The sequence below is a fragment of the Dermacentor silvarum genome, chromosome 9 (assembly GCF_013339745.2).
Source record: "Dermacentor silvarum isolate Dsil-2018 chromosome 9, BIME_Dsil_1.4, whole genome shotgun sequence".
Classification (NCBI taxonomy): Eukaryota; Metazoa; Arthropoda; class Arachnida; order Ixodida; family Ixodidae; genus Dermacentor; species Dermacentor silvarum.
Genome location: NC_051162.1, coordinates 126,050,205 through 126,068,064, shown reverse-complemented (window position 1 = coordinate 126,068,064; position 17,860 = coordinate 126,050,205). Strand labels below are relative to the sequence as shown.

Below are 17,860 nucleotides of genomic sequence, written 5' to 3'. Positions count from 1 at the left end.
CGGAACGCACACGCGGTGCGATAGCGCCAGCCGGAGCAAGATCCTAGCGCTACGGTGGCGCCGATGGAAAGCAGAGATTCGCCTAGCGACAGCCATAGCATATGGCAGTTGGACACGTATCCTCGCAGTAGCGCTGACTGTGCCAAAAGCCACGCTTTCCGCGGTGCGCGTTTCTTTTCATAGCGATAGTATAGCTTGCGCTGTCATCATTACTGTACCGTCAGCTTTCCTCGTTTTCAAATAGCAGAACAGAAACAAAAATATCGCCGGATAGGGGGCGCACCATCGCACAGCGCGACCAAACCGGATGTACCCGCCTGTCAATGGTGATGACTGGACGGCGCGCACCATTTGGGCCACGCGCTCCGCTGTTCGCGTTTCTTTCCATCGCGATAGTACATGCACTGCCTTTCCTTTGGTCTGTCATTTTACCATCCTGTAAGGTGTACAGTTCCATTAGCTGCACATGTGTCGATGCGCTGTATGTCCAGTCGTAGCGTCTATACGTATTTCACGAAGAAAAAAAAAAAACACGAAGCAAACGTTAAAAAAATGTGCTGGATTGAAGGCAGCATTTAACTCGTGATCGAAAAAGGTAAAAAAGAGCTCAAAAACGACGATACACAGAAGAAGTAACACACACCACAGGCGCTGACTGACAACTGAAGGTTTATTGCGGTGGAAGTGAAAAAAAAAACCGACACGTCGTGATCAGCAAGCCGCTGTCGCATCGTAAACTTGAAGGGGTGACAAAGCGATAAAACAAAAAACCCAACTACAAAATCGCTCAGATGCACGTGAGCTTACTCACTTTCAAAGTGGTGTTGAGGATAGCGTGTCGTATAGTATAGTCTGCGGTACTTTTTTTCGCTTTGCAAAGTCAATTAATTAGTATAAACTAAGTGCCTAACTTTTTAGATATTGGCTTCACCAAGAAAGTGTCAATGACCTTGAACGAACTATGGGAAGGAGCCGAGGGAAAGGGTGCGTGCTCCCGATGGCAAGGAGGGAGGGAGGGGGCGACTGTTGCTCGCTCGGGCTAATCTCACATTGACAATAATCGTCGATGGTTTCTGCATATTTTTTGAGGGGGGGGGGGGGGGGAGTGCAGAACTACATGTCAGATGAAGAGCTAACAATATTCATTTATGCGTGTTGTCTAAAATCGTCGGCCCTTCTACTCCGTGAATACGGTTAACCAGTGAAGCTGAAACGTGCGGCCCCGGTGTTTATCACTGGGTTAATCCCGAGGGTTAAATAAAGTATTTCTCAATTATGAGGTTACACATACGTTCGGCTGCGACGGAGAGAACGGCGTCACTGACGGTATGCCCGCAGTCCGCCGTTGTCACTGGCGTTCGATGTCTCGAGTTTGCTCGAAGGCGTGGTTAGCAGCATTCGCCCGCCATTGCCGCTTGCGATTCTTCGGAATTCAATTGCTTCAAAATTAAATCTGTCCGTTACATAAGACAATGAATGGCTCATACCCCCGTGAACGCGGCCTCCCCATTACGACGACTGAGGAGAAGTGAAATTCTACACTGGAATGATGAGCGGCAACGAAGCCAGCTGTGGAAGAAGACGACGACGAACGCGGGGACGAGTGCACGAGCGCAATCCGAGGGGCGCCAACGAGCGCAGCCTGCGGAAGACGACGACGCTTGAGCCAATGCTGATGATGATAGTTTTCTGTGGACAGGCGATTTCGCCTAGCCGTATAAAGCTTCGCTTTAACACCACGTTTGCAGGAAGACTATTGTACTGAGGTATCGTATAGTATGGGTCCGCGGTTCATCATTGAACTTTCTTGCAGTCTTACGAATATACAGGTATCAAGTGGCCCTTTTCTTTTTTCAGCAAAGAAAGTCTTTCGTGTGTTGACAGAAAGATTAGGTTCAGTCTACTTGACAATTCGTGTTATTACTGCGCAAAAAAAAAAAAAAATCAGCAGCCCCTCCCCTGTCGAGGAAATGGGGGTAAGCGAAGCTTGTCGTGTGTTTCTTCGGTGTTCCTCGGAACGAATTTCACTGACTATAGTACCACGTTGTGTTCGAACCACAACCGGTCACACGCACTGCAGCTGGCTCCGAAGTTCCGGTTCAAAAACTCGCGTTGAAACCTGGCCGTCGCACCGGGGAAGTTGGCGCTATAGCGTTGCCGAGGCATCCATCACTGTTGCCGGGTCCCTGGAGGGCAAGACGACACTGACGTTCCGCCTGGGCTTCGGAATACCTCACGCTAGAATCAGCACGTCGACGACGAGCCCTTTCCCGAGCGAGTTTGCGGCGCCGTTTCTCAAACGCAGCCTGCTCCTCGGCGAAAACCAGTACGCGGCCTACTCATCTGGTCGCCGAAACTCATCTGATGCAAGGAAAGCCCGGCAGAGTGCGCGCGAACCCCCTTTCCTTCCCTTTCCCTCCCCGCGACACACCAAACGACCTTGATTGGTCACGCGCGTCACGTGACCCGGCGCAGCTTTCCCCGCACATTCTTTTTCCTTCCTTCCTTCTTTCTTGTCCCTGGCTCATACCCGCATATCCAATGCGGGTATGCATGACACGTGATTTTATTATCGTTGAGACGTAGCTGACGAGCCTGTGAGAAAGCACACAACAAATTTGTGCCCCATCTTGAAAGCGATCTGCGATGGTGACAGAGTGCGGCGAGTGCTGATAGCTTCGTGTGCGCTATGTTCTCGCCGCTTAGTTCGCGTTAAAGAGAGACGCGCGGGCCTTATCTTGAAAGCGATCTGATATGGGGACGACGCTCAGTTTGCGTTAAAGCGAGAGGCAGCACGAAGGTCAATTCACTCGCTGCAGCGGACCCTATCTTGAAAGCGATCGTCTTACCTGACGGAAGGACGGGTTTCCTCGTTGGCTAGGCATAGAAATTAGGGATGTGAGAATATTCGAGTTCCGGATTCGAATCGAATATCTAATCGAATAATTCGATTCGATTTTCGAATAGTTAGAATTAGAAGTTTCGAATAATTCGACAGGACAAATATCTAAAACGCGACAAAGGCCAATGGTGCAACTTGGTTAGGGTGGTGTGATTAAAACTATTGCTAACGTCGTTACAGTAGCCCTTTTGTTAAAACTTTCACCAGTATCCTAGTTCAAAAGCGAGCGCATGTTTATACTAAAGGAAATTACGCCATTTCCGCACGTAAAAAAAAAATGTCGCAGTTTCGCCCGAAAGGCGAAGCATCAATTGCGATAGCAAATTAGTAGAGAGCTATTCAGGGTAGGGATAGTAGTTTTATCGGCTGCATAAACTTGGACACATTCGCTTACTAACTGAATTAACAAGCGTGGTGTTAGCGTGCACAAGCAAACATGAATAGATCACACTGAATGAGCGCAGACAACGACTTTCAAAACGCTGGCAGCAAGCGCAGCCGCCGCAGCGGGCGAAGGTTCATGCGGTCTATAGCTTCAACGGAAACTGAGCAGCGAATGTCACAGCGCATACAAAGGTCAGAGCCGTGTGGAGATAAGAGACGGTGCGGGCGACCGCCACAGCCGGGCAAAGTACAAATGCAGTTGTTGGTAGAGTAGAAGCTGCCCCTCCCCTCCCTCCCGCGCTGCCTTCCCGCTTTCTTGCTTTCGCGTGGGAGATTGAGTAGCCAGTTCCCCTTGCGCCCGGTTGCAAGGTACGCATTTCGTGCCGAAGCACAGCGTCGCCCCGCCTCCCTCCCGCCCATACCCCCACGGCCTTTCGCGCGACGGTCGCGTTTGCTTTCCGCCGTGCGTTCGCTCTCCGTGATAGCACGCGTCCCCCGCGCGCTTTCACTCGCGCATACGGCGCGCGGCGACGATTTTATCGCCCTTGCACTTTATACGGAACCTCACGGCGACGACGACGCCAGAAATCCGGTTGAAGTGTCCATATAATTGCTATAGCAATAAAAAAAACTCGTATGAGAAAACTGTCACACTCTTCACAACTTTGCTTCCGAAACGAAGGCACAGACTTTTGCGTAGTTCGGTCGCGTATGCCGCAAGCGCCGTAAAACACTTTTACACAAACATCTTCCTTCACATCCTGTCTTAACTACCTGTCGCCGCACGCTTATATTGGGTTGCACCCGGGATCAGGACTCAACTTGACTCATCTGCTCACAGCCCAGCGAAGGCTTGCGGAAAGGGCGAGTTCCTCCTCGCACATTTGTCTGGCCGCGGCGGACGGCCGGACGCGTCCAGTGGTAGCCGCGTCGATACCTTCGCATCCTTGCTATAGAGGTGCTCAGTGAACGCATGTTTTCAACTGCAGGAAACACCGTAACATTGCGGCGAGAGAGCCTGAAGCCAGGTCATGTGGAACAGCTTGTGTTCCTGCATGACAATTTATAGCATAGCGGTAACAGTCACTCACCGCTGTGTGTGCTCGAGGACATGAGCAGACATAATTTCTTTGTTCTTTCTGTAAATTTTCAATAAAATCTTCTGTATTCGATATTTTTGGCCACTATTCGGCACTATTTGATTCGACTCTAGATGAAATTTCACTATTCGCACACCCCTAATAGAAATGCTTACGTATTTAATAATGAACCAGGGACCTCAAAACGTAATACTAACGCATTTCTCTCGCATTTACCGCCAAATCGTTACTAATTTTATTACACAGTCGTCTGCGAACAAGTGCATATGAGAAGAGACAGGATGTTAAGTTGATTTAATGTAGATTTGAAAGAGTGGCGGGACAAGTACAGCTCCCTGTGGTACACCTGATAAAGTAGCACTCGGATGAGAGTTAGTGCTTCAATTTTCCTTTAATGTGGTCTAATATTTGGCAGTCTATAAGCAAAAAAAAAGGCAAAATTTTAGACATCTGCTCTCAGGAGTCACTTACCAAGAACAATTTTGTATTTCATGTGTACATGACAAAATCGGAGTTGGCCCCAAGCTAGAACTTGGAGCATACATTCCCATTTCTCAACAGTTATTAAACAAAAGCAATGAACATGTGATCTTCCTTGTGGTGCCAGTAAACATGTAGGAAGAAAAATTAATAAATATAAACAAAGTCACAAAGAAAAAGTGCTGCGCATCAAAGTAAATGTTCTATGCATGTATCAATTTTAGTTTCACAAGTATCCTATACTCTAAAGGTTGGAGCCAACTTTCATGCTTTGAAGTAATGCACCAAAAATAGTAATGATAACGTAAAGAAGAGAAAAGGAACGGTAACAAAATTTTGGACTGACAACTTTTTATTCACTTGGCACTCTTCTGTACAAAGTGATTTCATGCACTCCCTGTTGCTATGCTATTAAGTTGTATGCTCTAACAAAGACACTTAACTATACAAATAGTAGTTGTACATTGTCAATACGTATACAGTATGCCTTCTGGCATAATGATTTAGCAGGGGTCTCAAGTATGCAGTTGACATTTCTTTTACGTGCTCATCACGGAAACGCGAGGAAAATCACAGGTAGATGAGAATACAGACGGCACATCAGCGCAGAGCCCCACTGGTGTATGTTTCAGAGGCACAGTTGAATGTGCACCTTATGCATAGTCAGGGGTGTATTGAATACATTCATTTTGGCATTTTTACAGCCAAGGACCACTATGTCTGGTCACAGCAATGATAAAACATTGGCACTCGGCAGCACTGTCATATGTGATGTTCAGATGTTCATTGTACATATATACAAAGTGCATCGTCATGTAGTGCATTAGGCATTCACGATCTCAGTTTCATAGACCCCCCCCAAGGAGGACACAAAAGGACTTCTGAAGTGGAGAAGGAATTTTGAATGCAAAGTATAAACGTAGGCTGTGCGCCAATACCCGTTGTAGATGGCTAAACAGACAGCTGAGCGAACAGCAGCAATCTTAAAGGGACACTAAAGTCAAATAAAAAGTCACGCTAAAGTGACAGAGCAATGCTCTAGAACGTCTAAGGCGTATTGGTGGTGTATAAGGAGTGAGGAATCAAAGTGATAACGAATAAAAATTTGGTACATGGCCACAGGATAACGTAATGATGCACTTATTATATAGGCAATGAGGAGCGGGCATCAAAACATAATGACATTAAAGTTGCATACAAACAGTACACTGGAGTGTGGTTGCACCAACAACTGCCCCATTTCAAAGGGGAAATACTACACTCATCATCATCACCCTCAAGCAGGCCTGAGATATGCTGCCACGTTTGGAAAGAGAGAGCATGAGATCAACCAAAGTGCAATGACACAATGGCAGGTAGTGGAAACGTAAATGGCAATACCCACACGTCGACGGTCAACGTAACGAGCATCCTTACCCTAACAGCTTGGCAATATACCTGCAATCTGTCCCACTAATCTGCCAGCTGTGGCATGGTAATCGGTAATATGCAACAGGTTCTGAGTGAATTTAAGTAAAACAATGCAAAATAAATTCATAAGAAGAAAATATGTGACACACGGTCATTCAGTGCATGATAAATGTTGGCCAAGTATAGGGCATACGTCAGACTGGCCTTGCACACGTCTAAGTGCCTTAAACAAATACTACAGCTAATGTTTCTGTAAGCAATGTTGCCAGTCGCATGAAACCTTGAATTTCTTCGTTCAACATGACAATGTGCACATGAAAATGCAGTCTTGTGCAACAGCAGTTTTCAAACATTCTCACAATGCATATGGCAAATCAGTTCTGCAAAAACCTGCAAGGGGAGGAAGCTTTATGAAAAAAAATTTCACCACAATGCACTTGGTTTCACCAACTCCTGTCAGGTAGTTGCACATTTTTTCCTTTCCCACAGATGTTTTCCAACAATGCAATTACATGTTGCACTTTTATGTAATTACCTGTAACAGGCATTCTGATCAGCTATTTGCTTCTCATGTTCCAATTTATTTTGATGGTACTATATACATGTACAACTATCGGCAGCTCAACAGGCCACCCCATCCCCTCTTTGTCCTAGAACATGTTTAGGGGCGAAGCTCCTTAGGGTGTGGGTCTGTCCCTCCTCTGTAGTATGTAGTAGTAGTAGGTAGCCACGTCTACTTTTATGAAAAAAAAAAAAATTCCGAAAAGTTGTGTCCGTAGCGCGGAATCGAACCAGGGACCCCTCGCTTCCGAACGCGCGGCGCTAACCACTACGCCACGAAGCGCACATGGACACACACACCACGATGACAATAAATACTCAACATTAACGAAAGACTGCGCGTTTCTAACGCGTTTGTGCTAGCGCATTACGGCCCGTGTAAGAAGCTGGTGTAAGACGCTGTGGCCTCTCCGCCTTACCCCCGTATTCATAAACGCTCCTCGACTTGAACTTGACTTGCCACCGCCTTGAGCAGCGCGTTCGAAACGCGTTGAAGGCGGTGGCAAGTCAAGTTCAAGTCGAGAAGTGTTTATGAATACGGGGGTCATACTCTCTCAGCAGTCATGTGATGGCGTCGGCAAACACGGTGCACGTTCCGGCATGTGTAAACGGCTGCGTAAGACGCTGTGGCCTCTCCCCCTTACTAGAGAGTACTGCATGTTTCTAACGCGTTTGTGCTAGCGCCCCCTTAAGCGGGAGATGGTGCAATTATAATGAAGGGCACTGTTATAAAATAGGAATGACGTCACATATGGCGCGTGTCATTGATGGAAGTCAATCGTTCGATTTAGTGCGGCGAGACTGGGCGAATTACACGGAAGATTCACGGTTTACCGATGATTCCCTCCGGAGCTTCGCCCACTCATCATCATTCACCCCGTGGATATGCGGTGTTTTTTTAACTTGTGTGTTTACTAGCATGTGCAATTGCGTTCAGTGTTCAAGCAAGGGTGCACAGCAAAGGATATGTACATAAATGTTAATCACAAGCTTGCCTCCACGTCATTTAAAATGCTGATAAATGACTTCATTTGGGTTCCATGCGATGGTTGTCCTATCATTACCCTGAATGAGACCCAGAACCTTGGATATGCAAAAACAGAAGCACTCATCGAATGAGGTAAAAATTTTACAATGCCATAGCTTAAGGTGTGCAGCCATTTCTCACGGAAATATCACCGAGCCAAGATAATTGAAATTTAGTAGCCAGAACTTCCAAATAAAAGTGCAAATTCAGACATTATCAAAAACTCCAGATATTAGCACTAGAAACCTGCACCTCAAACCATCAATATCCATCTACAGTAGAACCTCGTTCATATGTTTTAGAAAAACAAGTGTGATAAAAAACGTATGGTCCGAAGTCACTAAAATATATGGCAGGCTCAACTATAGTTGACATCTACGTAATGCGAATCATTATTTGAATCAGTGCAGCACGAGATGCCGATCTGTACCAAGCTGGTAGGGCTCGAGACACGCATTGTGTTTTTACGACTTCAACAAGCTTACATTTGCGCTCCTTGAATTCAGTCTGAGTCAGCAGCTGCTTCGGGAGGGGCATTTTGGAAGCAAGTTTTGATGTGCTCACTCAGTGCACGGCAGGAGAGGGACACCGACGCGCGTCACGCTGACGAGGCCCCAGCGGCCCGTTACGAGCGTTGTCGTTTTTCTATTGCATAGTGTTTCCGAAACCAAATCGAGCTGGTGATCTTCACCAGATTACGATGCCACCATGGTGAAACACGATCCTCATTTCGTGACACCTGCAGCAGGGAGTGGCAGCGTGTTTGGGTAATCATCTTTTAAAAGCGTGAGGTACGATTTCAATGAAACCATGCCATGTGCGCTGTGACAGATAGGTGAAGAGCGTATCGCAATAGGATTGGCGGCGATAGCTGTGAATGCGGAACTGGGGGCGTGTGACGACCGGCAAAATTTGTGGTACCAAAATAGGAAACTGAGTGTATGCCAGCGTTTTCACGTGACACGGGTGGGCAAGTACCGCAGGGAAACTGCTGCGATGGGCGGCTACCATTCGCGATCGGATGCACCTTGCGCCTTTTCTGGTTTACATGGGATCTAGCGGCCGGAAAACGTATCATACGACCACAGTTGGCGATGTACTAAATGTACTAACCGGCAAAAAATAAGCATCACTGTAAGGGGTCATTTTTGTGTTCTCAATCGCAAAGGTTGGTGCCTGGAAATTGTACAAAATGGGATCGTATCAACAAGCTTCTACTGTACTAAGTTCTCTATAATCGTAGTGAGAAATCATGCCTAATAAATGTCCTCTGAGCAGTCAATTACTCACAGGGTACCCTGATCATGAAAAGAAAATTTACAGAAGAATAAAACTGGGCTGGAGTGCATACGGCAGGCATTGCCAAATTCTGACTGAGAGCTTACCACTGTCGTTGAATTGAAAAGTGTACAATCAATGCATTCTACCGGTGCTAACACATGGGGCATAAACTGGGAGGTTAACAAAGAAGCTCGAGAACAAGTTAAGGACTGCACAAAGAGCAATGGAAAGAAAAATGTTAGGCCTAATGGCAAGAAACAGGAATAGAGTGGTGTGGATCAAAGAGCCAATGGGGATAGCCGATTTTCTAATTCACATTAAGAGAAAAAAATGCGAGCTGGGCAGGCCATGTAATGCATAGGATGGATAACCGGTGGACCATTAGGGTTACAGAATGAATACCAAGAGAAGGGAGGTGCAGTCGTGGACGGCAGAAAACTAGGTGGGGTGATGAAGTTGGGAAATTTACAGGCGCAAGTTGGAATCAGCTAGCGCAAGACAGGGGTTATTGGAGATCTTAAGGAGAGGCCTTTGTCCTCCAGTGGACATAAAAATAGGCTGATGATGATCAGTCATTTTTGCCATGATGACCAGCCCCTGGGAGGCCAAATAGTTTGAATTAACCGAAATCTTTGTTCTAGTTATTGCTATTAAACGGCTTCAAATTGTGGTCAAAACATTGTCAGCTAGAGGAAATTTTTGGACTTGTTTGACTCCATTGAAAGTCCGAATCACCCTGGCTTGAATTACCATGAGCTCACCACATTATGAAAATCTGAGAGAATCATTGCATGCAAGTGCTTTGAGAATTCATCAATGCAAGCGAAGTGAGTCACATATGATGATGCGGGGAAAGGGCGGCTAAGTCAGACGATAGTGATGATACAGGATACAAAAAAAAAACAAGAAAAGGAAGCAACTAGTTAATGATAGTGTTAACACAGAGATTTATGTGAAGTGTTTCATAGCTCAGTTAGAAAGCACTAAGTGCTTCAGGCCTGCTCTTTGTCATGATACAAGCCTAGCAAGAAACCACTTGTAGTGCGTATAGTACAGGTGCCATTAAAGTGTCTCAATGTTGCAATGAAAGCATTCTTCAACCCTGTAAAGCCTGCATGATCTTTAAATGTTGGTCAGAACTTGACCAAAATTAGTTAATTGTGTTGAACATGCCAAGGAAGTTCACTGGATAGTTCATCTGTATTTTTGTGCTTATACTAGGATCCCACATATAACCTGAACCCCAAATTACAACTGAAAAAACAAAACAAAAAGAAATCCTCATATATGACCTGCGCATGTTGGGCACAGTAATATGGCAGCATGAATTAAAGACCTAACACAGAGTAGCTGATATTATGGTTCAAATTAAAAAGAAGAGGTGAAGTTGGAAACCTTGTGTAATGCACAGAACGATCATTCCGCTACTGATTAGACTAAATTACAGAACAGGTGCCAAGGAAAGGGAAAACGCAGTCCAGGATGGCAGTGTGTGACAAGATAGGGAAACTGGCAGGTATATGATGGGGAAGGTTGACTGCAGAACTGCAGTAAAATACAGATAGTAGGGAGAGGTGTGGTTGAAGATACAGGCTGATGATGGTGATAGGCTACACAAATAATCGCGTATGACACGAGTTGAAACCTTTACGAAAGAAATGTCAGCGCAGTTGTCAGTGCAGAACAAATCCTAAGCAACAATTTTGTTTCATACATTCAGCCACTTTAAATGCCGAAATGGGCAGTACAGCTTCTTGGCAACGCTCAACAGTGGTCGAACAAAGAATGAAGATCGTTCCTTTGTCGGGGCAGGACTTCCTCAACAAGGACAATGTTAGCTTCAGCGACATTCCTTGTTCAAAAGCTGTTGATCACTTCAAGCGTCCATCTTCCTCAATTTCTCTCTTATTTAAGAATTGATAAAGCGAATTTTGCCTCCAAGTGTGGCTTCACGGCAATGCACAACGCGTTGCCCCAAAGTCACACCTGAAGGCAGAATACATATTAACCTGCACTTTCACTGTTAGCAAAATTTCTGAAATTTCTGGTACGGGTTAAACACACGAAACTACAATATATGAAACTGTCCCTTCATGCTGTGCCCAACGATGGCATCACAAAGCAAAAAATGAATTGCACTCAATGAGTAGCTGCATATCAGTTAACAAGATGGGAATAACCTGACAGAAGTTGCGACAATGTACAGCAGAAAACGTATCTGACACTTGCACGCAAATGCATTCACCTTCCAACAAAGCTCATACTAGTGAAGTTTACAACTGCGCCAGTCACAGCCCACAAATTCATATCTGCATGTGCCCCTGTCACTCAGCATACATGATCACCACTTTACTTGCACCATGCCGATAAAAGCATTGCATATACATTCGCGACAACATATTTCGCAACTTGTCCATAATACATCCGAGACGTGTGGTTTAAAACATGATCTCTCCGTACAATAACATCTTTCAACTCTTAAACTTAACTGCGAACTCCGGCTCTCTGTCATGATTAAACAGTACAAAACGCAGACTGGACATAAGTGCAGTGGTGAAACACTGAACTATAAATGACCTTTACTGCGGAACATTGCCACCAGCATGCTAGCAGTTAAGGTGTTAATTACGATGCACAGCCATACTCAGTATAGATCAGTTCATTAATTGATTAGGTTTAAGGACCCGAAGTAACATCTGGGCTATGACAGGCATTGTAGTAGCAGTGTTACAATGTGCACCTTGCCTTCATTAACAAACACATAAACCGAATGTTTTTGCATCTCAATTCCTAGAACAGCGTAAGCTGTGGCCATGGGAATCACATTTGTAACCTCCTGTTTAGCAGAAAACCATAGCGCCAAGACACACTACCAGACGAACTTCATTTATAGTTCACTAATCATCCTTTGGACTTCTGGCGATGTCATGCTCATATTTAGTGCTGGTTTCGCATGACACAGGGCTGTAATTCCCAACTAGCACAGGTATTTGTTCATCGTGTTTTTCAGTGCCTGCCCACAGCTGTAACGCCTTCGCGACAGATCACTAGTAAGTATAAGAACATAATAAAATAGGAAAACAGGATAGCATTTCCAGCAATAGCGCATGCTACAGTAAACATACAAGGCATGAGTTTGTATAAGAAACTCAGAAAGATGTGCTTGCTGAACTCAATAATGCTAAGCAACCTGTGTGCTAACTTTACCACAGACACTCAATTAAAATATCCAATGCAGATGAACTGGCATTGTACACCTGCTGCAGACGTGTCATGGGGCAAGTTAGAAAAAGATTAGGGTAAAACACGTCAAAACATCTGCTGGTTTTCAGTGAAGGAACCCAAAACTGCAACGATGCTAGTAACACATGACAATCAATTAGCCGACACCTTCAGGTGTCTTGTATAGTTACACTTCCAGCCCTCCTCTAAAGATGTCACTAAAAAACAGTGCCTCAAGGCTGGACAAATAGTAGGTGCATACATACACACGGTGTCACCTAACAATCAGCCAACTACAGCTCGTCCGCTCTACTCTCCTCTGCTGTAGAAGCTTGTCTGTAATGAATCCATTGTCGAAAGTTAAAAACACGTCGGCAACCTTCTCTCTTCACACCACCAATAAAAAGCTGGTTGATCACACACGTCGTCGACTCGTATCTTGAGGCACAAACACGTTCAACAATCTGTCTTTGCAGCCCGACAACTGCACAAACAAAGACTGAGCACTCTCGTGAGCTGAGTGCGACCTAAGAGAAGGGCCCCACTGGGTATCACAGCCATCGCGCGTACGGCGAGTTCCAGTCCCGCTCAAATACCGAGTTCAGCTGCTCTGTGATTGGCTGGGACGTCTCATTGTTGCCCGATTGGTCCATAATAAGGCCGACGCCACCAGTGTTAATGAAATAGCCGGGGGTCCAGTTTGATGTTCCTGCAAATGAAGAGGTAGTGAACAAAGTCAATACTTAACGTGCTAGCTATGAGGAGGGGCACTATGTGTCTATAAATAATAAACACACAAAAAAGAAGCTGTAAAATGTCCGCTAGTAAAAAATTGCGCCAGTTTAGGTGCATCTGAAAAACACCAAGGTCTAGAACTGAAGTGACTCCAGTCAATGACCGATTTCTGGACGCGTCCAATAACTCGGATGCCTTTGCGGCACCGCCACGTATTCCATAGATTCAATGTATAAGAACGTCTGAAATTTTGGACGCAAAAAACCTTCGCCGTTCGGTATTACGCACTTTCTGCTATGACTGCAGGTCCGAAACGGCATTGATTGAAGCCACCACCGCCACCATTTTGATTATCTCGCTGACTCGAACAGGTGCTTCCGCACGCAGATCTGCTAGCAGCCAGAGTCACCATTGCGGCAACGCTTGGCCTAGCTACTTCGATAGTCGCTAGCAAGCTGCTTGCTGTTCGGTGCCGTGTTTTTCATTAAAACAATTCGCCACTGTTAGCAATGGCGCTGACTCCGCCTTTGTAATGCTCGCCAATAGCTTCGAAGCACGGAAAGCACGACATGTTACATAATGCTGGTTTCCGAAAGTCAGCTTCGCCTCAATACAGCAGTGTTATGCGGTGAAGCATACCAAGAGTAGGAAGGGGGAACTGTCATGGGACCCGCCTTATCCTATAACAGTACGGGCCCCAATACGCCTAATAAGTGTACTGGAAGGCCTTCAGAGTTAGTTCGAATGTGCGTGTGGCGATTTGAAGGCAGTAAAAGGCACGCATTCATTTTTTTCAGACTACCCAATTTTTCGGATGTTTTCGCAGCCCTAGGAAGTCTGAAAAATCGGAAGTTGACTGTATATGCAAATGATTTGCAATATCTATTTCTAGTAACAGTGCATTTGTAACGAAAAATGACACAGAAAATTCATACTAATGTGATCGTAAACAGATTTCGTAGAACGCTGAGACGGAAAAATTGGGAGTGCGAAAAACAGCAATGCAGTTGTACGCTGCCACAGAACAGAGGAACCTTATGATTGCACTCACCAATGTATGCCTTGTTATCAGTGACCATGTACTTGTTGTGGTTCACTCTCCCAAACGGTATCAACTCTTGCTCGGGCGTGAAAGCGGGGACTTCAAACAATTTCTAAAAGTAAACGAGAAAAAAAGGTGGAGATTAGTAGATGCCGATAAGTCAGCGTAAATCAATAAGCAAAACTTCTTCCACAGAAAATGATGTCGCACTGACCTATGCACGTGTGCTTGACCAGGAACTACTCAACACACCATCAGAGCTTTATTATTTACTTTATTCCTACCTCAAAGGCTCGAGGGCATTACATAGGGGGTGGGTATTACAGTGGCAGTATACATGACACATCAATCAGTATCATCATTATTTATGGAGCCTTTGAAGAGGGGGTGGTCGCGGTCATCACAGCAATTCAGGCAGGAAGATTGGTCCAGTCCTTGGCCGTACAAAAAAAAACAAAAACAAAAAAACATGACAGCGTGGTCGCCCACAATGAGCCAAGTAATGCTCTCACATTAAAATGTGAGAGCATTTGTGAGATGAGTTCATCATGATGCCGCATTCAAAAGGGAAGTGATCATGTGTGCGGAGACCGACGGAAACCAGGCCGTATCACGGGCGTTCGGAGAATCCGAAACTTGCGTGGAGGACTGGCGCAAACAGAAGGAGAGGATTTTCGCCAGCAAGGCAATGTGGAACAGTTTCAGGGGACCGAAGCAGGACGTCATTCGCAACGGGCAAAGTCCGCCGTGCGCCACGTTTGAAGCCAGAGGTCGCGTTGAAGCGAGAGGCATGCTAGCACGAGGGTCAATTCGCTCGCCGCGCTTTGTCACTCTAGCATTTTGACAGTTCGTTTCCGCAGTCAACGCCTCCTAAACCTTGGTCAACGAGTGAGATGTGTTCAGTGGCGCACCGACGGGGGGGTTTTGGGGGTTGTAACCCCCCCCCCTGAGGCCGACTTAACCCCCCTCTTTTGTTTAACCCCTTTTCTTTCCTTGCGCATTTGAATACTGCAACTAAGATGTAAGACGCGCAATCGTCTGCACACTCACAAAAAGCGCATTTTTTGACAATTTCCCGTGAAGAAATTGAAATTAGTGCTATTTAGATGGTATTGGCAAACTGTCAACCCTCCCCCCCCCCCTGGCAGAGATCCTGGGTACGCTACTGGATGTGTTCATGTTTGCTTGTGCGCGCGTGACACCGTGCTTGTTAATTTAATTAGTAAGCAAATGTTTTCAATTTGATACGGCTGATAAAACTGCTATTCTTACTTCGTCTAGCTGTCTACTAATTTGCTATAATTCGATGCTTCCCTTTTCAGGCGAAACTGTGACTTTTTTATTCAACGCAACTTCAGTGCATCGGGAGGAAATCTGTTTTTCCAAATGACAGAAAGTTGTATTTCTGTTTGAAAGCATGAGGTGTGCGGTACTGTGAAGGGCTTTTTTTTGTCACGGAAAACACGTGCACGTTACAATTGAGGGCACATTAGAATCGAGTAAATATGGTAGTTGTGCTAGCCGTAGAGGCATCGTCAAACGTTCAAGCCGGGCGGGACTTCAGCATCGATAAGAAAAACTCCGTCTTTAGAGGGGGCCACGGGAGATGCTTTTTGCGTGCGCCGCAACATGAATGGCATTTACCCAGGAACATTGATTGTGCGCTCCTTCAAAAAGTGCAGCATCTTTAATGTGCTCGGCGGTACTGAACATAGTGCACTGTTTGAAGACGTCAGCAATAAGGAAGATAGCGACGGAGCTAGCAGCGATGGTGACGTAGAATGAGCTTGGCATGTTCATATTTAATAAATGCTGTTTCATTTTGCGAATGCTGTCCTCGATTTTTTGTTCGGCCTACATTCGAGGCAAGTTTTTTTTTTCTGGCTTCGAACTTTTGAGGGGTCATCTTATAATCAGAGTCGGCCAAGATTCGAGTAAATACGGTAATTGTACACAAAAGTTGCAACGTACCATGCGGGAACAATGATGTATTAAAAGGAATTCTAATACATAAGTGTCTGTGAGCGCTATGCTGGGGCAGGGCTTTAGTTGACAGTGTATCGGGGAAAACATGAACGAGGAATGTGTCAGAGGGGTTCTACTGTAGCATAGTCTTGTGCATGTTATCCGCACCAGCAAACCGAGGAGCTGCACTACAAACGAAGTGTCGGTAACAAAATTCAGAATTTAGGGCCAATTCCTGTTTAACTGCAGTGAAGCTTCACAGCGATGCAGATCAGCATTGCCATGGAATGCTCTTCTCTTGAAAGCGCATTTCACTCTACGCAAACATCTGTAGCACAATGCATACACAGTTCTAGAAAAGCTTATCTTTTTTTCAACTTACGACGTTGATGTTCACTTGACGTGACCGCAGTACCGACAGGGAGCGGAGGTAGTTGAACATGGCGTGGTGGGTATGGTTCCACTTGCTGATAAGAAGGCGAACCTCAATGCCTCGCTCGATGGCGGCCGCCCGTAATGCATCATCGATACGGGGCCAGAACCTGTGTCCCAACAAGAACTTGTCACACACAGGTTTAACTTAAGCAGTCTAATGAGAGCAGACATTGCAGCTTAAACGTTACCAAACTGATAGTGTGCGCACAATATTGATGCTCTGACAAGTACTCGTTGTCGATCAACACTTGACATGGCACACAAGAGATAACATGCTACTGAACTGGATAAATGCATTACAGTTGAACCTCATTATACTGAAGTCACACACACAACAAAAAATACCTTGATTAAATCTGATATTCACTCTAAGCCATGAATTAAATTTACTTCTTTATATTTACAATTTGTTACACTGAGGCTGAATACAATTGAACTAACCATACAATCACTGCAATCTATTAATACTAACATATGGGACAGAAACTTGGAGGATAATGAAGAAGCTTGAGGAGAAGCTACAGGCCACACAACAAGCAATGGAACAGAAAACGATAGGTGCAATATTAGGTTAAAGGAAGACAGCAGTGTTAGTTAGAGAGCGAATGGGTGCAGCTGATATTCCAGTTGACATTAGGAAGAAATGGTGTTGGCCAGGCCATGTTTGCATAGAGCAGATAACCTATAAGAGTTCCAGAATAGGTGTCAAGGGCAGGGAAGCGCTGTCGAAGACGGCAGAGAATTAGGTGTTGGGATGAAATGAGGAAATTTGCCGGCATAACAGAGAGTCAGTTGGCACAAGACAGGCGCAATTGGAGATCACTGGGAGAGACATCTGTCTAGCAGTGGACAAAAAAATAGGATGATAATGAATGATGAATTAGGCAATAGACTACAAGTGAACAGGCCATGGGATGAAATGCCATCTGCAGCGGTCTAATACGAATGGAAGTAGAATGCAAGAATGCTCATGCAATTAGATTTAGGTGCATATTAAAGAAACCGAGATGGTCAAATTTAAGCTGGAGTACTCCACTGCAGTGCCCCTCATTGCCTTTGATGACGCCTTTGGGACATAAGCACTATCCATATTACTTAGTCATTAGACGGGGCTAGAATCTGCATTTGATGAAGGCCAACGCGTGGCCTTCACTTATACAGTCGAACCTGTCTATGACGAACTCGATAATTCCGTGATAAGTAGTTGTAGTATCAGTAGTTTGTCATATGTGAAGCTGCCCTTCAGAAAGCCCCAAAATTCATGACACAGCATGGTGTCAGCAGTTAGAATTCGATACCACTTCGGTCCGAAAAGA

The 17,860-nt window shown here is 45.3% G+C and overlaps 1 protein-coding gene across 1 annotated transcript in view; it reads right to left on the bottom strand.

Annotated features, from left to right (window-relative positions):
- Positions 1–5,216: 5,216 nt before the first annotated feature.
- The window catches only part of LOC119464255 (5'-3' exonuclease PLD3-like), a 29,060-nt gene continuing 16,416 nt past the window's right edge, over positions 5,217–17,860 (bottom strand). The window contains exons 7-9 of the mRNA XM_037725165.2: positions 16,492–16,651; positions 14,154–14,256; positions 5,217–13,076 (exon numbers count right to left, since the gene is read on the bottom strand). Of these exons, the coding sequence (XP_037581093.1) occupies positions 12,919–13,076; positions 14,154–14,256; positions 16,492–16,651 (421 nt within the window). The 3' untranslated portion in view covers positions 5,217–12,918. The remainder of the gene's footprint in view (positions 13,077–14,153; positions 14,257–16,491; positions 16,652–17,860) is intronic.